Source organism: Numida meleagris, chromosome 5 (assembly GCF_002078875.1).
Source record: "Numida meleagris isolate 19003 breed g44 Domestic line chromosome 5, NumMel1.0, whole genome shotgun sequence".
Lineage (NCBI taxonomy): Eukaryota > Metazoa > Chordata > Aves > Galliformes > Numididae > Numida > Numida meleagris.
The window spans coordinates 17,715,503-17,733,003 of NC_034413.1; the positions used below are offsets into that span (position 1 = coordinate 17,715,503).

At 41.0% G+C, this 17,501-nt stretch overlaps 1 protein-coding gene across 1 annotated transcript; it reads left to right on the plus strand.

Moving 5' to 3' along the window:
* GDF10 (growth differentiation factor 10) lies at window positions 2,065-16,877 on the plus strand. Its single transcript, XM_021400211.1, has 3 exons — window positions 2,065-2,636; window positions 6,527-7,431; window positions 13,371-16,877. Exons 1-3 carry the CDS (start codon window positions 2,345-2,347, stop codon window positions 13,560-13,562), a joined length of 1,389 nt encoding a protein of 462 aa, XP_021255886.1. The 5' UTR covers window positions 2,065-2,344; the 3' UTR covers window positions 13,563-16,877.

Sequence of the window (17,501 nt, forward strand, 5' to 3'; positions counted from 1 at the left end):
GTCTTAGAACAAAAAGATTCCCTTCCTGGTGCTGCATATCCCCTCCTATAGCTTCCCTATATATTTCCTACATCTATGTTGTATGACAAAAGAGGCATGGATCACAATAGTTCCTTTGTACAGATGTGTTTAATTCCACAAGAAATCTCACACACACAAAAAGCTGTTATTAATGGTATGTAACACTATTTATATCATGATGATTTTAGCAGGAAGCTTAGATCCGCAATTTAAAATCTTGAATGCATTGCTCTAACTATAGAGAGACTTTCTCCAAGTCCTGGCTTGCAAAGCTTTGACTTGAGCTATTTAAGAAGAAGAAGAAAAAAAAGAGACTCTACTTGGCAAGAGCTTTAATTAGCAGAAATTTCCACGCTAGGAATATTATTCTGCATGAGCAGAAATTGCATAGCTCTTGCCTCTAGATGCCTTAGAGATGCCATTGATTGACCATATTCAGAACAGGGGAATTATGTGACCCAGTGCTAATTTGAATTCCTTTACCAAACACATTTTTATTTCATCATCTGAGCTGCATAAAAGAGTCAAAGTACCAGAGCTTTAAAGACTCAGAATTCCTGCTGTTCTGCAATAAAATAAGGCAAGAAATATTAGACATCCCTGGTTGATTCTTTAATTCTTTCCCAACAATGTCAAAGTATCAGTGTCCTACAGGTTTTAGTGCAGGTTAAAGACTGATACAAAGTGTATGCCTGAATAGGACTTTGGAGTGAGTTAAGGAGAGAGAGAACGTTTAATGGGACATTGGTCCAAAATAGCCCAGCTTGTTCCTACCTCCTGCTGCCTCTTCCTCCTTTTCACAGGACCTTGATTGTATAGAAATAGTACAGACAAAAACCACAAACAACAAAAGGTTCGCTCACACCCCCAGTGGAGGTCATGAGCATGCTACCATGGAGAAATAAAAAAAAAAAAAAAAAAAACACACCATCAAAGGATGCTTTGGCTTATTTATAAGCAAAGATTAATTAATGGGAGGATTGATACTTTAGTAACTTACATTTGGACAAATTTGTATTTGCAAATTGTTCGTTTCAGACATTGAAGGGGCACAGAGCAATGTGGCCTGGTGCTAATTTTAAAAATGAATCAAACCTTTCTTTGCAGTGATCCAAAAACTACAAACTTGCGGTTCAGAGCCTTTCAATAGTATCTGCTCAGATTTGAAACTCCAAGGTTAAAACATCACAAAAGAGTTGTGTTATACACAGCAATAGTAGCTTTTTCCAACAATTTTTCAATTATTGCATTGTATACTCTCCAAGAAAAGTAACTGTCTTGGCTACTGGAGGACAAGGTTTGAAAAGAGAGGCAGAATGAACAAATTCTCTAAAAATACTCCGGTCTCCAGTATAGGTTGCCTTAAAACTGCTGCTCATTATAACAGATTTTCTGCCCGCTGGGCGACTACAAGCTAGGATTCAGAACTACCTGTGTCACATGATGGATAAGTGCAGCACGCACCATTCACTTTTAAATCAACGCCCTCCGACCTAAGCCATGTAAATCCTTCAGAAATTCACCCTGGTATTCTCCTCCTTCAGATCACGCATGGAAATAGCCCAATGACGAAAGTTTACCCATGCACATCCCCTTTAACCCCTACTATTTAACTATCTCCTCGGAATTATCAGTGACCCTTGCTGCACTCTTGGCTGCTTCACACGGGGTCTTCCAGAGCGCCGACCCACCGGGACCCCACTGCTCTCCGGGCTCCTTGAAACGACCGCTATTTGCGGAGCTCCCTTCCCACGGCAGAGCCGTCAGCTCCGCCGATCCGAACTGAGAAAGCCCCCGCACCTCCTCCCGCATACGTGTATGCCCCCGCTCCTCATACTGGCCCCATCCACCCGCCCTCCGCTCCTTTGGCATCGCCTGTTCTGCGCTCGCTTCTGCCTTTTAGCAGGGATTTCTCGCCGCTCTTTCGCCCCCACCCCGCTGGCTCAGGCAGCCAAGGTGCCTGCTCGCTGCAGCGGCGAGGACATGTGTCTCCAATCAGCGGCTGAGGGCTGATTCCGTTAGAGCCTTTCCCCGCTACGCTTAAAAGAGCGGGGAAGCCCCGCTCGGGAGCAACGCAGCGTCTCCTGCGCGGGTACTCGTACCCCTCACAGCCCTTCGCCCTGCCCCGCCACCCCCAGCTCCTCGCCCCGCGGGCGCGGGGATTGGCCCGGTGGAGACGGCATCAGCAGCGGGGGAGGCCACCCCCACCACCCCCTCGTCCCAGTGCGGCGGAGCCGTGCGGGATAGAGCGAGCCGCAGGCAGCGCCCGAACCGCCGCCGCTTCGCTCCGCGCTCGGCCGCCCGCCCGCAGCAGCAGCCCCTGATGGCCGCCCGCCTGGCCTGCTGTCTCCTGCTCTGGGCCCTGCGGCCCGCGGGCTGCCGCTGTTCTGCGGGGCAGGGCGCCGGCACCCAGCCCGGCTGCACCGCCGAGCCGTCGCCCGCCCGGGACTCGCCCGGGCCGGAGCCCCCCGGGGGCGCCCCGCAGCCCCTCGCGCTGAGCAGCATCGCTCAGGACATGGTAGCTGTCCACATGCTTAAGCTCTACGAGAAGTACAACCGGGAGGGGAGCCGGCCCGGCCACGGCAACACGGTCCGCAGCTTCAAAGGCAGGCCAGGTAAGGGGGCGGGGGGGGACAGCCGCCGCCCGCTCGCTGCTCCTTCGCCCTGAAGCGCAGGGTTCGCCTCGAAGCTGTCAGTGGCTGCGGGGTGTCCCGCCCCCCGGGGGTCTGCGCAGCCGGGGGGAACGTCGGGGCACCCTCGCTAATACCGCGGACGCGGTGCCTCCCCTTTCCGCCGCGAGTGGTTTCCCACCGCTGCCGACAGTACTGTCCACCAACAGTATCGGCCCCGAAGTGATCAGCCTCTAGAAAGCCTCCTCTGCGGGAGATTCGAAGTGTCAGCGAACGAAGCGCTGCTCCCAGATCTTTCCTGAGACGCTCTGAGCAGCGACTGCTGCAGCCGCAGGTCCTCCCCTCCAGCTGCCGGGGCGGCTCCGAGGTTTGCTAGGAGTGCCGCCTACGGGACCGTCTCAAACTGCTCAGCACCTCGGGCTCTCGCACTGCCCAAGCCTGAGGCGGATGCCTTATCTCCCTCTCCTTTACTTAGCTGGAGGCTGGCCTGCAGAGATGCAGCAGCACACATACTGTTGAAGCCTCTTACCTCGAAATAAATTCTTTACTTACTTAATGTTCTTCACATTTGTTATCTGTTGACAAGGAAACCCAAAACAACCCTGTCTGGAAAATGTCTTCCTTTAGTTAACTCTTACAGATTATAACTAGGATGTTGGTTCTTAGAGAATTAGGTTGGTTTCTTGAATGTCACTTGTTACACTTCCAGAATTATTATTTTCATAGGTACGAACAATAGCTGAATTATTAGTGAGTGGTTACTAGACTACTGTACAATAATTCATATTCTATAGTGCATATCAATTAAATTTCTATCCAATGTCAGATGTAATATTAAAGTCATCCTGTCCAATTTAGAAGGAGGAGATCCCATGGAAGATAATGTGGCTAATGGCAATGTAGAGAAACTAGGAGTAAAGATGTACAGTAACTGTGGCCATTTGGGAGGGAAATAAATCTTCATGCTTTACATCATTCATTAGCCAGCTGCTAACTAACAGGGGTTAGGAAGGAGCTTTCACTGTGGATGGTTATTTCATGACCTCCTCCTTCTGCTTGTACTTTTCTTGGTGAACTGATACTCAAGTGATGCTGGCTGCTACCCAAGCAAGGCCCCATGCCACAAGAGTAATTTGGTAGGAATACAAGAATTGCACTTCTTTTTCTTCATTTCTCCCNNNNCCCCCCCCCCCCCCCCCCCCGTAGCTTACTCACATGGCTACGTTCAGTTTCAAAACATCAAAATAGCATTTCCTACCCACCCAGGCTGCACTGAACAACTGCACGTCAGCATTTTGCTCATCTGTCAGATCATGGAACCAAGGCAGAGATTCTTGCAGAGTAACTTGTCTAGAGTCATGCAGCAGAGATAAAGAAGACCCATGTCCAAACTCATTTCTCCTGTATTCCACCTGTATACCTTCTCTACTGGATTCTGCCTCCCCCCAGTAATGTGTGCAGCATGAAAGCAGAAGGTCCTCTGCTATTTTTTTATGACAAAAAATGTTATTTCTTTTTAATTCATTGGACTTCTGATGAATGGTCAGAAATGAACCACAGAATGACACAAGATCAAGGGAAGGGAGAAACTTGCCAATCAGTATGGTTTCTTTTTCACTCTACATCCTCCAAGAAATGGGTACGGTCATCTAACAAGATGTGGAATATCTCATCTTTATGAAATATAGACGACACTTATGTTGTCTAGATAAGCAAAACAGATTCTACCTACAATGACTTTGTTGTTGTTGTTCCAAGGAATGGGCTTAAAAAAAAAAAAAAGTCCCCTTCAGAAAACCTGTAACCCTCTATTTCTATGCTGCAGCTTAAAGCTCTTTGTTGTTACACAACTCTAGCATCTGTGTTAAAGTTTTGGAGCCCTCATCTTGAGGACCACAGTTACAACATGTCAATCCAGATTTAGTTTGTTCCTTCATCATATGCACTTACTGAGGTCTCCTCAGCTACAGAGTTGTATTGCTATTTAGCCCTCAGAAACCATACATCCCTTGAAGTGTATGGATTGTTTTGTCTGGGTTATTCTGTAATAGTATTCCTACTCAGTGTGAGGTAATTGCTGTTTAGCATATGAATTCTGCACCTGTTCCAAATAGAATGTTGTTTCTCTAGCAGTATTTAGGATTGTCTAGCACTTTAGGAGTGCTTCACAGACACTTCTTCACTACTTCTCAACTCACCTTCATGTGTGTTCACAAGAGTTGGTCATTTCTCTGATAAGGAGCTGAGAGATGAGTGCTTAATTCATTGTTCAAGTTTTCCTTAAGTTCAAGGCAAATTAGTTCATAGACATTTTTTCTTTAGATGCTTTCCAGTTTTCAGAGAACTTTGTAGCTTTAGAAGACAGCAAAATTGACCAAAGTTAGCTGTACAGTCAAGTCGTAAGTGGCTTTGGAACGTAGGTTGTGACCAAGTGTGAGATATGAAGTTATTCCCCAACTTCATTGAGGTTGCTGAGACAAAAGAATTGGTCTTCGTGGCGGCAAGCAGCTGCCTAAGCCATGAAACCCATCCATAAATTGCTTCTTAAAGCTCAGGCTCATTCCCTGAATGCCATCCATCTCCTGTACTAAATTAAACATGGGCTTTGGTGAAGACTAGAAAACAGCAGCAATTTAATTAAGACTGTTTTGTGTGTCTGTGCTAGAAAAATAAATGAAGATTTCTCACAAAACTGTAATTCTGGCCTCTAGAGCTTTACAGTTGCTTTAACATAATTTCATAGCTTGAAAATATTTTAAATTAGGTTTTCTGCATGTTGCTTTTCACACAGGTTATCAGTAAATCAGCACTGCTAATCTTCACTTACTGCAATGCGGTGTTCTCCTAGCAGGTGGATTACCTGCTGAAAGTTAGTGCTTGCTTTCTTTGGCCACTTTCCTCTTTTTCTCTACCCATCTCTTGCATATACCCTCAATACATCTTGCCTGCATTCTGAACTTGAAGCTGTAGACAGGTAGATACAATCAGTAAAATATTATTAGCTTTAATCTATATAGCTAGTACCATTCAACTAAGAGTAGACCTGTAAAGCATAACAATTCTTGGCTGAAATATTGATAGAAGCATGAATCATGTGTGTGTGATGAATTACTGTTATACAACTATGCTCCCTCCAAAACTCAAGTTTCCTCAGTCCCTAAAAAAAACACACTTCCAGGTATTTTCCAGCTTTTCCATCCAATCCACAGTAGCTGTAGATTGATTCTTTACTACAAAGAATTTTGATTTTTGTGTAATTTGTTTCACTTTGGAATACAGAACTAAATTAGAAGAGTCAAAATTTCCTTTCTGAGCTCTAATTCCAAATTCCCTACTCATGTGCAGCCCTCGGATTCACATTTGAAATACTTTTATCCCATAGATGCATAAACTTAAGTGGTTTTTATAGAACTGATAGTGCTAGGAACAAAATACTCCAAAGACTTGAATCTAAACTCTTAACTTTTTTTTTTTTTTCATAGACTGAGCACCTTTGGATATGACTAGTGTTGATAAAAAGTTCTCTGATAGGAATCCTGCCCTGAACTGCAGAAACAAGGGAAGTACAGAGAACAAGGCAGATGCTGTCTAAACATTAACATCAATGAAGACGTGATGCTTTATCTAGGCATGCTATCTGTTCGTGTGCCATAGGAAAAACTATATTTAAGTATAACTGCAAAAAACTGCAAAAACTGCTTGCACAGTTTTAAGCTGAAGTGACTTCAGCAAGCTCACTATACTATCTGGTTTGAAGCGAGTAAGCAAAAAGCAAAGTTAGCTAATCCACTTAGAAGAATAAGAGGTTTGACTGCTGCTGTTTTGTTTGTTTTTTATCTTGGGTATTTATCAATGGTTTCCTTGCTCTCTTGCAGAATTCTTGTCGCAGAAGCCCCTGTACTGCTTCAATCTAACATCCATGCAGGATTCAGAGATGGTCCTTGCTGCCACATTTCACTTCTATGCTGACAAACATCCTCGGCACCGGGAAGTGTTTTGTAAGCGATCCAAGAACTCATCCTGCCGCCTCCTACACCTGCCTCCAATCCTGCGACTCAACCTCATTTTCCGAAGCATACCCCAGAATTCCGCCTATGGACAAGTGAAAGGGAACATCACTGCATTTCTTCAAAGGCGAGGGGCTTGGCATGCCAAGGACATTTCGCATATCATAAAAGAATTGAAACGAGCTGCAGAGCTCATCCTCTGTGCTGAGCTTGATTCTGGGGAGAAACACCATGGCTTCCCTGAACAGGTCACCGGTCATTTGCCTTACATACTGGTTTATGCCAATGACCTTGCAATCTCCGAACCTAATAGTGTGGCTGTCACCCTACAGCGTTATGACCCATTCCCTTCCAATGATGGGGATCGAAATCTGTCACCTAATGCCTCTGCTGACACTCGAGTGAGAAGGGATACCTACCTCTCTAGTTCTATTCAGAACAATGAGTTGCCAGAGGTAGAGTATAACAACAAATACAATAAACATGACATATGGGAGAATGCCTACAAGTCCTTGAAACCAAAAGCCTCCCGTAAAGACCGAAGGAGAAAAGGGCAAGAAAATACAGAAACACTTGCAAAGTCTCAGGTGCTAAATTTTGATGAGAAAACAATGAAGAAAGCAAGGCGAAAACAATGGAATGAGCCTAGGATTTGCTCAAGAAGATACATGAAAGTTGACTTTGCTGATATTGGCTGGAATGAATGGATCATATCTCCCAAATCATTTGATGCCTACTATTGTGCAGGGACATGTGAATTCCCAATGCCCAAGGTAGCATGCCTTTTCATTGCTGTTAGTTTGCAAATAGTAGACTACTGCTCTGCCTATCCAGCTACTTGATTAGCTAGCTTTTACCTTCAGACTTTTACCTATCTCACTGTCTTCTGATACTCTGTTCAAACTAATTTAAGCGGTACTGTTTCTATCAACTTATTGATCGGAGTGCAAAAAGATTCCAAGTTATTTTTAATTTAGTCTGAAGAATAAAAAAAATCTCTCAAGCTTACCTTGAGGTTACACACTAAACCAAATTATTCGGGTGTGGTATCAGAAGAATATGGTATTAAAACTAATAAAACAAGGTACTGTATCAGAGTATTTCTCATTTCCACTCATACTACCTTAGGAAAATATTGAAGGATAGTGACACATTTTTAACTGAAGAAACTGCTTGTTACCTTGAAAATAAGAATGCCAGTTAAACTGGTATTTGTCTCAAAATTCTTTAGTGCTTCCTTAATTTAAGTTGTAAAATTAAGAAAACCCTGCTGGAGCTAAAAAAAAAAAAGTTGCTTTTCCATATGCAGCAGAGAATGTCAAGTAGCTGTGTGTAATACTCTAACTCTGGTGTTTTGAATTCCTTCTAGAGAAGCAGTGTGAAATTTCCTAATAAAGAGGCAAATATGAAGTTTTTGAATTCTAGTGGAATTCTGATTTGGCCTTCTCCCAACTTCCTTACTCTATGGCAACAAGCAGAAATTTTGGCAATCCTGTGCAACACAGAAATTCTTTGCACTTTATAGGGCTTTCAGATAAAGGGCAAAGGTTTGAAGCATGGCATAACATTCATGTTCAGAAAGTAATTACTTTGCAATTCTACCTACAAACGGCCCAATTATTCACTTAACTGCCATTTTTGCATGTGGTCGTTCTGTTCATGAGTAATTGATAGTGTTTTTCAGAAAAGAATATCAAAGCTCTGAGACAGGAATCTGCCCTATAGGGTGTCTGATGTATGTTTATGTTGAAATCAGTAGTATGACTGCAGGAAGAGTAGATATGCAGGCTAGTTTAAGTCCAGGAACAGTGGAAATCCAGATTTCAGGGTGGGGTGAAGGAATCTGCCCAGACCAAATATTCTTGTGTAGCTGGCCGATGCTGACCCACATATACATAAACTGATACACGATCTGGTAAAAGTTAAACTTGCAGAGGCTCACATGCAGTTCTCACTTTCTGTTGTAGTATAGAAAGTTCACTCAAAATACAAAACACAGCCTAGGAATATGGGTCCTCTCCCAAAGTCTTATGCATTATTCATACATACCAAAGAGAAAGAAAATAACACACCTGGCTCCTTGTGAGCAAAACAGTATGGCACAGAGAACCTGACAGAACCAAAGGAGAATTGATACATTTATAGTTGAAACAGTGAAATAAGCTTATATTGCTGACTTACTTAATGTTATTTCTAGAAATGTTGCTCGCTATAAAATACAGATTTTCTTGGAAATCAAAACCATTTTTAATTCTCATTTTGCTACTTACAGATGAATTAATGTAGCTGTACTGGCATCTTGGTGTCAAAAAAAACCCCACACAGATATGGGGATTTTTGTTTTGACACTTTGGATTTGTTTTGGAAGAGGTCTACTTTTTGTTAGCTTTGTATTTTTAAGAAAGAAAAAAGTATACAGGCAGATTCACAGTTTTAACTTATTAAAATGATGGTTTCCAACAGATCAAGGATGACTAGGATGTCTGCATGCTTGAATGAAACTTCAGCTCAGGTCGGAGCATAAAAATTACTATAAACATTATGGAAGTTGAAATAGCCTTTGCTCTTGCATATATGTCTCAAGTTAGGAAAGCATGCATATGATCTTTCTAGCTCTACATCAAAGGCCGGATGTAGTTCTAAGTCATAAAGTCTTGCTCTGTGCAGTCAGCTGGTGAGGAACAAACAAAACTTATTTCTAAGGTACTCTTTTAAAATTGTGGACAGAATCATATACTTGGAATGCTGAGAATCACCATGCTGTAAGATTATTTTTCATTTAGTACATCTGCGCATCTAATGTAAAACTGCATTTCTTGGTACAAAACAGCACTCATACAAGTTCTTTTGTCTCGAGTTCATCTACCCTGCCACTGAAACTCCTATTCCCTGACTGTGAGGGAGAAGGCTAATTTATACAGTTAATAATAGCTGGCTGAACTGCTCCACTTACCAAACAAATGGTAATCCTAGGTGTGGTAGAAATAGATGGGCTCACATATGGAGGAGAGTATATGCTAGACACGCTTAAAGATCCTCTGCCTTCATTACCATCTACTGGTATGGCTGATGTTTCTGCATTGTGTAGTACTGCCATTTAGAAGTGCAGCACTTCATTATGCCAAGAAAAGTTAATTCTGCCTCACTGTTCTGATAATGGGTTTTGATACATGTATATTTACATGGTAGAAACTGAGCTTGACCAACAGGAAAGGGTAAGATTTATTTATACAGAAAGTTTAAAGTGAATAGCTAATGAAGACAATACAAATTATTTAAGCAGGTGGATGCTGACACTTACCCAACAGGACTCTTAGTTCTTAACTTATTCCTAGGAACAGGTAGGCTACAGCAGCTCAGGGCTCACCTTGTGCAATTATCCATGACCTCTTTACTCTGAAATATGAGATCAAGCTCCATGGACTTAACGCTTGTAGCTTTTTCATGCATTCATCTTATTTAGAGAAAGTTTGCAAGCTAAATACTATCTTGAGACTTCAGTCTCATCCAGATATGAGGACATATTGCCAGCGTTATCTCTATGATAGCATAAACTGCATTCTCAGCTGCCAGAATAGGAAGGCTGCATTTGTCTTGATAGCGCTTTGCTGACCTCTGTTGCCATGTCACACCTCTGGTTCAGTGGCCATGGCTACCACTAAGAAACCAGCATTTGGATATATCTTCTCCCTTATCAATAGTAATTAGAATAATCTTGATTATGTCCTTGTAAGAGCATCATTTATGATTTTCAGGTTTTAATTCCACTCTCTACATTTAAAAAACAAAAAAAAAACAAAAAAAACCCCTTACTGAAGCTAGGAAGTACTGCTTATTAAGATGTGGCAGAGGGTGCTCTTTGATTGGTAGATCCATGATAAAGCAGATATTAAAAGGGATGTAGAGCAGGAATAAGGAGTGGAGCCTGAAGTATTTCAGATTTACTTTTCAGCTACATCAACACACTCTTGTTTTCTGAGGTCCAAAATTTCCTCCAGCTAGGATTGTCCTAAAGGTTAAGAAAGAGCAGAACGTGGCCAGTTGGATAAAATTAGTAGCCAGCATTTAAGACATAGCGCTTGTCCAGCACCATCACTACTGGGCATTCAACTCAGACTTTCCATCTTTCCACTTCAGCACATTGATATAAAGGCTAAAGTCAAGCTCAGCCCAAGGTCACTGAGCACTTGGGCCAGATTTCCAGAAGGGCTGGAAAATTTAGAGCCTGGCTGGAGGTGGGATGGGTGTGCTGCTTGGCTCTGCTGTGGGTGTAGGACTCAGGCAGCCAGATTCTGCACAAAGTAATATTCCATAATAAGCAGCTTTCTCTTTAAGCATTGTTGCTCATAATGTATATGCTTGCAGGCATTAGAAACCTAATTAGTGCTGTCATCTTAGTAGCCTGATTTACTCAGGCTGAATTGTTTCTAACTAGTTTCAGGGGTGACAGCTGCTCTCACTGAACTTGGCTCACATCTGTTTGTTCCTTGCAGATAGTAGAGGCTGTATGGATGGAGAAGATCCTAGTAGGATCTTCTGCAGGTTCAGCACAGGAATTCTACAGGACAGTAACTGGCAGGGAGGGCAATGATGGTGGCTATTTGTTGCATGGGGTAAACAAATTCTGTTTCAGTAGCACATTAAGATCTGTGACTGTTACAAGTACCACTATGAAGGAATAAAGGAGACAGGACCATTTCAGGAGGTTTTTCATACAGGTTAGTTCAAGAATTAGATTCTAGGAGCTTCAGATCTTCGAATTTCTAAACTCTGCAGTTGCGTATATACATAAATGTTACTTCTGTCTGTCTTGCTGTCCAGATTTGCTGACATGAACAACGTAGGCAGAAGCTTATTTCTACTTAATGTAGCAAACACTAGACTAAATTACTTCTGCTTGTTTGTGGACAGCTTTGAAATCCTAAGACTAAGGGTGGCATGAGAGAGTAAACTGTTGCTAATTATGCCAACACATGCTAAATACAGAAAGGCTCTTTCCCGGATTGGTCACCTGTTGGGACTATCTTGACAGGGAAGCTGTCTTGAAACAGCAGAGGATCAAAAATGGATTTCATGCTTTGCCCTTGTAATAGTACAAATGAAGTCATTTTAAATAGGAAACAGCTAGAAGCTTTCATAGAAATTAAGGTCTGTTCTGAGTTTCTGGTAATGATGTTACACTTAAAGCAAATGTATCAGAACTGAATTATCCTCAAAAAAAATATTGTTTGATTTAGCCATGCACTGCATAACTTTTCATGATAAAATAAAAAATAATGCTTCGTATATACTCCATAGTTAGTTGAAAAATAGAGATGATATGAGACTAATTCTTCTCACTTAAAGTATCTGCTTCCATGTTGAGATTTGGAAATTTCCTCTTTTTTGTCCCCAAGGTGCCACTTATACCAAATCTGATGAAAACTACTAAAACTGTAGCAAAATGCCAAATATGACCACACAGATTTGACCAGCTGTTACTGCACTCATTTTCTGGGACTGTATTCAAGCATGACATATGAACAGGAGTCGCTGAAGCTTCAGCCTCAGTGGTGGGTTGCATGCCTCACTACTGCATCATGTACTTGGAGAACATTTATTCCATGCTATGCTGAGGCAATGACAAAGAAAGGTTGACACTTGTCACTCCTTCACTGGTAAATCTCTGCTTGACTGTATGTACCCGAAACAACAGAAGTGGGAAAACTGTTTAGTACTATTCTGTTGCTTAGTCTACAAGGACCGAGTGTAACTTCCAAATACATGATTTAAAAAAAAAAAAAGAGTTACAAATAGTATACTATTTAATAGTTAAATGTAGGTCTTTGCTCTCCTTTCCTCATTCCCAGTGCTGTTATACCTAACAGCTCCTCCTCTTCTCAAATAATTTTCTACTGTGTCAGAAAATCAATAGATGGTGGTTCAGCACCCTGAACAGTGTATAGATATAAAGCTGTGGTGAAATCTCACTTCTTGTTTCCCCCCCACCCCTCAGCCTTTTATTTTCGTCTCCCACTTCAAGACTAACTAGGAGCTTGGGTGTTGGGGGAGTCTGCTGAGGAAGGCAGAGGGCAGCAGGCAGACTGTAGGTATGGAGTACTTATTTGCAATGGTCCTCTGATCACAAAAAGCTCTGTGAGATTGTTCATTTATTCTACAGCAACTCCTGTTTCTGAAGCACTTTTTTAAACCACAGCAATTGCTCCAGGAAAATGTAACTAATTCCAGAGTAATGTATATGAGGAGAAGTACTACTGGAAGACTAAAATAGTTATTTTGGAAATAATTACAGTAGCCAATTTTCCCAGTCAGACAAGAGGTTAAGAAAGAGATAACTTACAGCTGAGAAGTGTACCCCACCTTAGCCCTTTTCTCCTGCATACCTGCCTCCAGCATTTAAAAGCTACGGTCATGGACATTGTTCTCTTTCCTTGCAACTGACTGCTGGCTGTGCTACCAGTGCCCTCCTCTGGTATTTACGAAGGCAGCAACAGGAGTACAAACTTGGACACATCCTGTGCAAGAAGGCTGAAAATGTGAGGGCATGACTATGCTGCATGGCCCTTTGACTCAATCACATGTATTTATTCTTTTGAAAAACAAACAAAACAAACAAAAAAACCCCACAACTTACTTGCAGTCATTTTCCAAGCCTATTCGAGAAAGAGACTTCTCATAAATGAAATAATAACCATTTCCTTTCCTGTTCCAGGTTGTCAGACCATCAAATCACGCTACAATCCAGAGCATCGTGAAAGCGGTGGGAATCATTCCCGGCATCCCAGAGCCCTGCTGTGTTCCTGACAAAATGAGCTCACTCAGCGTCCTGTTCTTAGATGAGAACAAAAACGTTGTTTTGAAGGTATATCCCAATATGTCAGTTGAAACTTGTGCCTGCCGATAAGTTCATACAAATACATCTTCAACAACAACTGCAGATCCTGTCTGACTGCACTGGGAAGTTGTGAGTGGGAAATGAATCCACTTGAGCTGACAAATGAATGCAAGCCTACAATTCCACAGAAAACATGCGGAAAGATTAAAATGATACACGCGCCCACCTGAAAGGATATGCCTTAGTACCATCATTTGACTTGTATATTCACCTTCCAGGCATTCAGTGTTTTTACAAATATCTTCCTAACCCACCTATCCAAGACACATTGGTATTTAGTGAGAAATTTAAATGTAAAGTTTTCCATAATCAAAAGACTAAAACACATTTTATATGCTATTTCTACTATTTTTATCTCTTCAATTAATTAAGAAGATTGGAAGTGAACTTGCTAAGGCAAGCTTATATTACAATATCACTTTTGTACACAAATCAAAATGTTTTGCCTAAAACACTCGTAATCTGCATATTTATACTGAAAAAATGCTGTAATAAAGGGCTTAATATGTATGTTTTCTTCGAGATGCAAGTATATTACACTGTCACAAAATCAAACAAACATGGAATCATTTGAGTTGGAAGGGGCCCTTAAAGGTCATCTAGACCTTCATGATGGTATGCATATATGCAATGAACAGGGACACCTACAGCTCGATCATGTTGCTCAGAGTCCCAACATTGAATGTATCCAGGGACAGGGGATCCACCACCTCTCTGGGCCATCTGTTCCAGTGCCTCACCACCCCCACTGTAAAAAAATTTTTCCTTCTATCCAATCTAAATCCCACCTCTTTTAGTTGAATCAATTTCCCCTTGTCCTATTACAACAGAGTCTGCTAAAGAGGTTGTCCCCTTCTTTCTTCTAGCCCTTCTCTAGATACTGGAGCATTCTTTTCTCCAGGCTGAACAGCCCCAGCTACTGCTGGCTTTCTGGGCTGCAAGGGGACATTGCGGGCTCACGTCCAGCTTGCTATCCATCAGTATACCCAGGTCCTTTTCGGCAGGGCTGTGCTCTATCCTTACATCTCCCAGCTTTTACTGACAGCAGGGGTTGCCACGAACCAGGTGCAAGACCTTGCACTTGGAATAAGTGCAATAATAAACCTTGCACTGTATAAGCTTTCACACACACCGTATGTTAATACAGACATTTTTGGTTACCCTTCCCAAATATATAATTTGCTCTACAAAAGGCATAATTTAACATCCCACACATTTCATTTGCTGGATAATTTTATGTTGTTAAACATATGCTCTGAGTAACACATACTATATATTAGTATGTTGAAATACTAAAAAAAAAATAACCAAGATTTATATTTTTGTAAATTATATCCTCTAGATTGTTACATGCTTTTAACAAAAGCTAATAAATTAAAGGAACAGTAGTATCAAAAAATAAAATTGTCATTCTATAAATCTACTCTGTTACTTTCAGTAGTTTTTGCATCATGTATTATGAAACTTCTGCTTTTTAAGCTTGGAAATATTGAAAAACATGTAAATTTGGCTTCAAGTGATAAACTATCTCTGCTGGACTAGTAGTTGTTCCAGAAGTTTTGTTCTTTGTGGCTTAATCCCTAGCTTGAATTTATTGAGCTTTAGCTTCAATTCATTGGATTTTACTGTAACCTATTTTTATTAGATCCCTTTTGTCTATTATCCAAAATATATTCGCTGTGTATTTTTAGTATACAGAGCAGGGTCAAATTACATTTTGGCTAGGATTTAAATAGGTACTTTGATTTCTTATTATTCTAAGCCTCATAACAATTTCTCATGGCTCTTTTCTGAAGTCTTTCCAGAACTTTCATTAAATTCTTTTTCCAACAATGAACTTCAACATGGGACACAATATTTGGCAGCTGTTCCATTAAAAGTCTTAACAGAAATAACTCTGCTTTCCTCTAACTCTCTTATAATCCTCTGTTGATACATTCATGGTAGCCCTCATAACTGCAACACTCCTCTAAGAGCTGATGTTCCATTACTGAGCCTGTCAGTTCTTCTCTGCATCCCTGCATGCCAGGACACACTGGTGATGTGTTCCATTCTCACCTACTTGGTGTACAATAATCTAGGCAGACCAGGAGCAGAACGAACTTCTGAAACCTGTGAGGTAGCACAGAGAGCAAGATGCCAAGCCTTTCCTCCTCAAGGGAGTGTCTCTATTATTGCATTAGAAGCATATTGCTCAGGGAAGGGATACAATATACACTACCCTCTGACAAATAACTGTATCTGGAAGGCTTCTTATCCTGCTAAGGCTCTAGTTACTTTCTGCCACAAATATTCTGTATTCATGGAGTGCAGATTCCCAGACAATAAAGTTGTGTAAATGTGGTCCGCCCCCCTAACCTACATAAAAGCAAGATTTGATGTGTACAAGGTTACTCTATCAACAGTTCTTCCCAGTTCATCCTAACACTCTTGTGAAGTAGATATCTCTAAGACACCTTGTAGTGATTGCTAGTTGCAATTGCCAAAAGATCATGGATCTTGATAGGCATTTCTTCTTCCAAAGCACTACAGGGATTCACACAGGGACTAGGACAAAACTTCTGTGTACGGTTGCTATTAAAGATATCCCTTAAAAATGAAGGGTCTTGTGTTTTTATAAAACAAAAGACACTCAACTAACATTGACAGTGATGGTAAAATATAAGGAAAAATGAAAAAGTTATCAGAAATTCAACATTTATTCCTACAGAACAGCAATCAGCATAAAACTCTCCAAAGTATATTAAGTCATTGCCATTTCTGTTCTACGTGATTTTTTTTTTTTCTCTGTAGGTCATCTTGATCCCATTGAGCAACAGCTCTGAAGAGAATTATATATTAGCATGGTGTATTTATGTTCTACTCTATTGCATTTGCTTTCCCTACGGAATCTATTCTGTATCTTGAAATAGTCACCGGGTACAAATTCGCTATCCAAGATGTGCTCATGCAAATAATGAGGAGAGAAAGATCTGTTATAAGGTCTACAGGATGTAAGGGAAAATGCTACTCCTGTCTCTTTAGGATACCTGGAGAAACCTGAAAGATCTAGTCTGCATTTAAAGATTGGCGTAACTATGGAATTTAGCCTGGGCAAAACAAAATTATACCCTTAAGTGACATAGCTGTCAAGGCATTCCCTTACTGCACAAAAGAGGCAATTCTCTTATTATTAAAGTTTATTTCATTTGGTAGAGTACTGTAACTTAGAGAAGAAACAAGTTTTGTCAGAAGACATCTTGCGGTTTAGCTATATCTGTCAATTCTCTAATGCAAACCAGGCTTTTACCACCATTTGTTTACAAGTGTCTACTTTCTGGGTCTCTGGATGTATATTCTTCCTTTAGAAAAGGAAACTTTGCATTTAATACATTTAAATTATTTTTAAAATAGCATGGATGCTGTCAGCTGATATCCATACCATCTTGAATTTTCTCTCCTAACAGTTCTTTGATTTCAATGGCCATCCTGTATACCTTTCCACTCAGTGTTTACATTTCTAGAAAAAGTTACTATTGACAAACACTTAAAATAAACAGCAAGATAATCCCACTAATTAATCCTCCAGAAACTGAGAGTATATCAATATGGGATGCTTACAAACAGATAAACCAGGAAATCAGCTGATACTAGTCAGCAAAGTTTAAAGGACATTTTTTACTAAAACATTCCATTTAATTCTTTGAGATCAAAGTTTAATTGCCAGAGGTAAAAGCAACAATTGGAATGCCCTTAGGTTTTTGTGGATTGTTTCAATTCATTTTCACAAGGCAGTATAATTAAAGGAAACTACTGGACAATGTTAACATACTTATGCATCACATGAATTAAGAGCTGTCTCACTGCCAAACCTCAAAGAGCAGCTCACAAATGGAACTGCCACTAAATGTAACTGTTCATTGTTAAGTTTCTGCAAAGATGACACTTGGCCTGACAATATGTAACATC

Excerpts from the sequence above, each read along its gene's own strand:
- GDF10 (XM_021400211.1), top strand. The coding sequence starts at position 2,345 with ATGGCCGCCCGCCTGGCCTGCTGTCTCCTGCTCTGGGCCCTGCGGCCC. Across the intron at positions 2,637-6,526 it reads CAGCTTCAAAGGCAGGCCAG|AATTCTTGTCGCAGAAGCCC; the intron begins GTAAGGGGGCGG and ends GCTCTCTTGCAG. Across the intron at positions 7,432-13,370 it reads GTGAATTCCCAATGCCCAAG|GTTGTCAGACCATCAAATCA; the intron begins GTAGCATGCCTT and ends TTCCTGTTCCAG.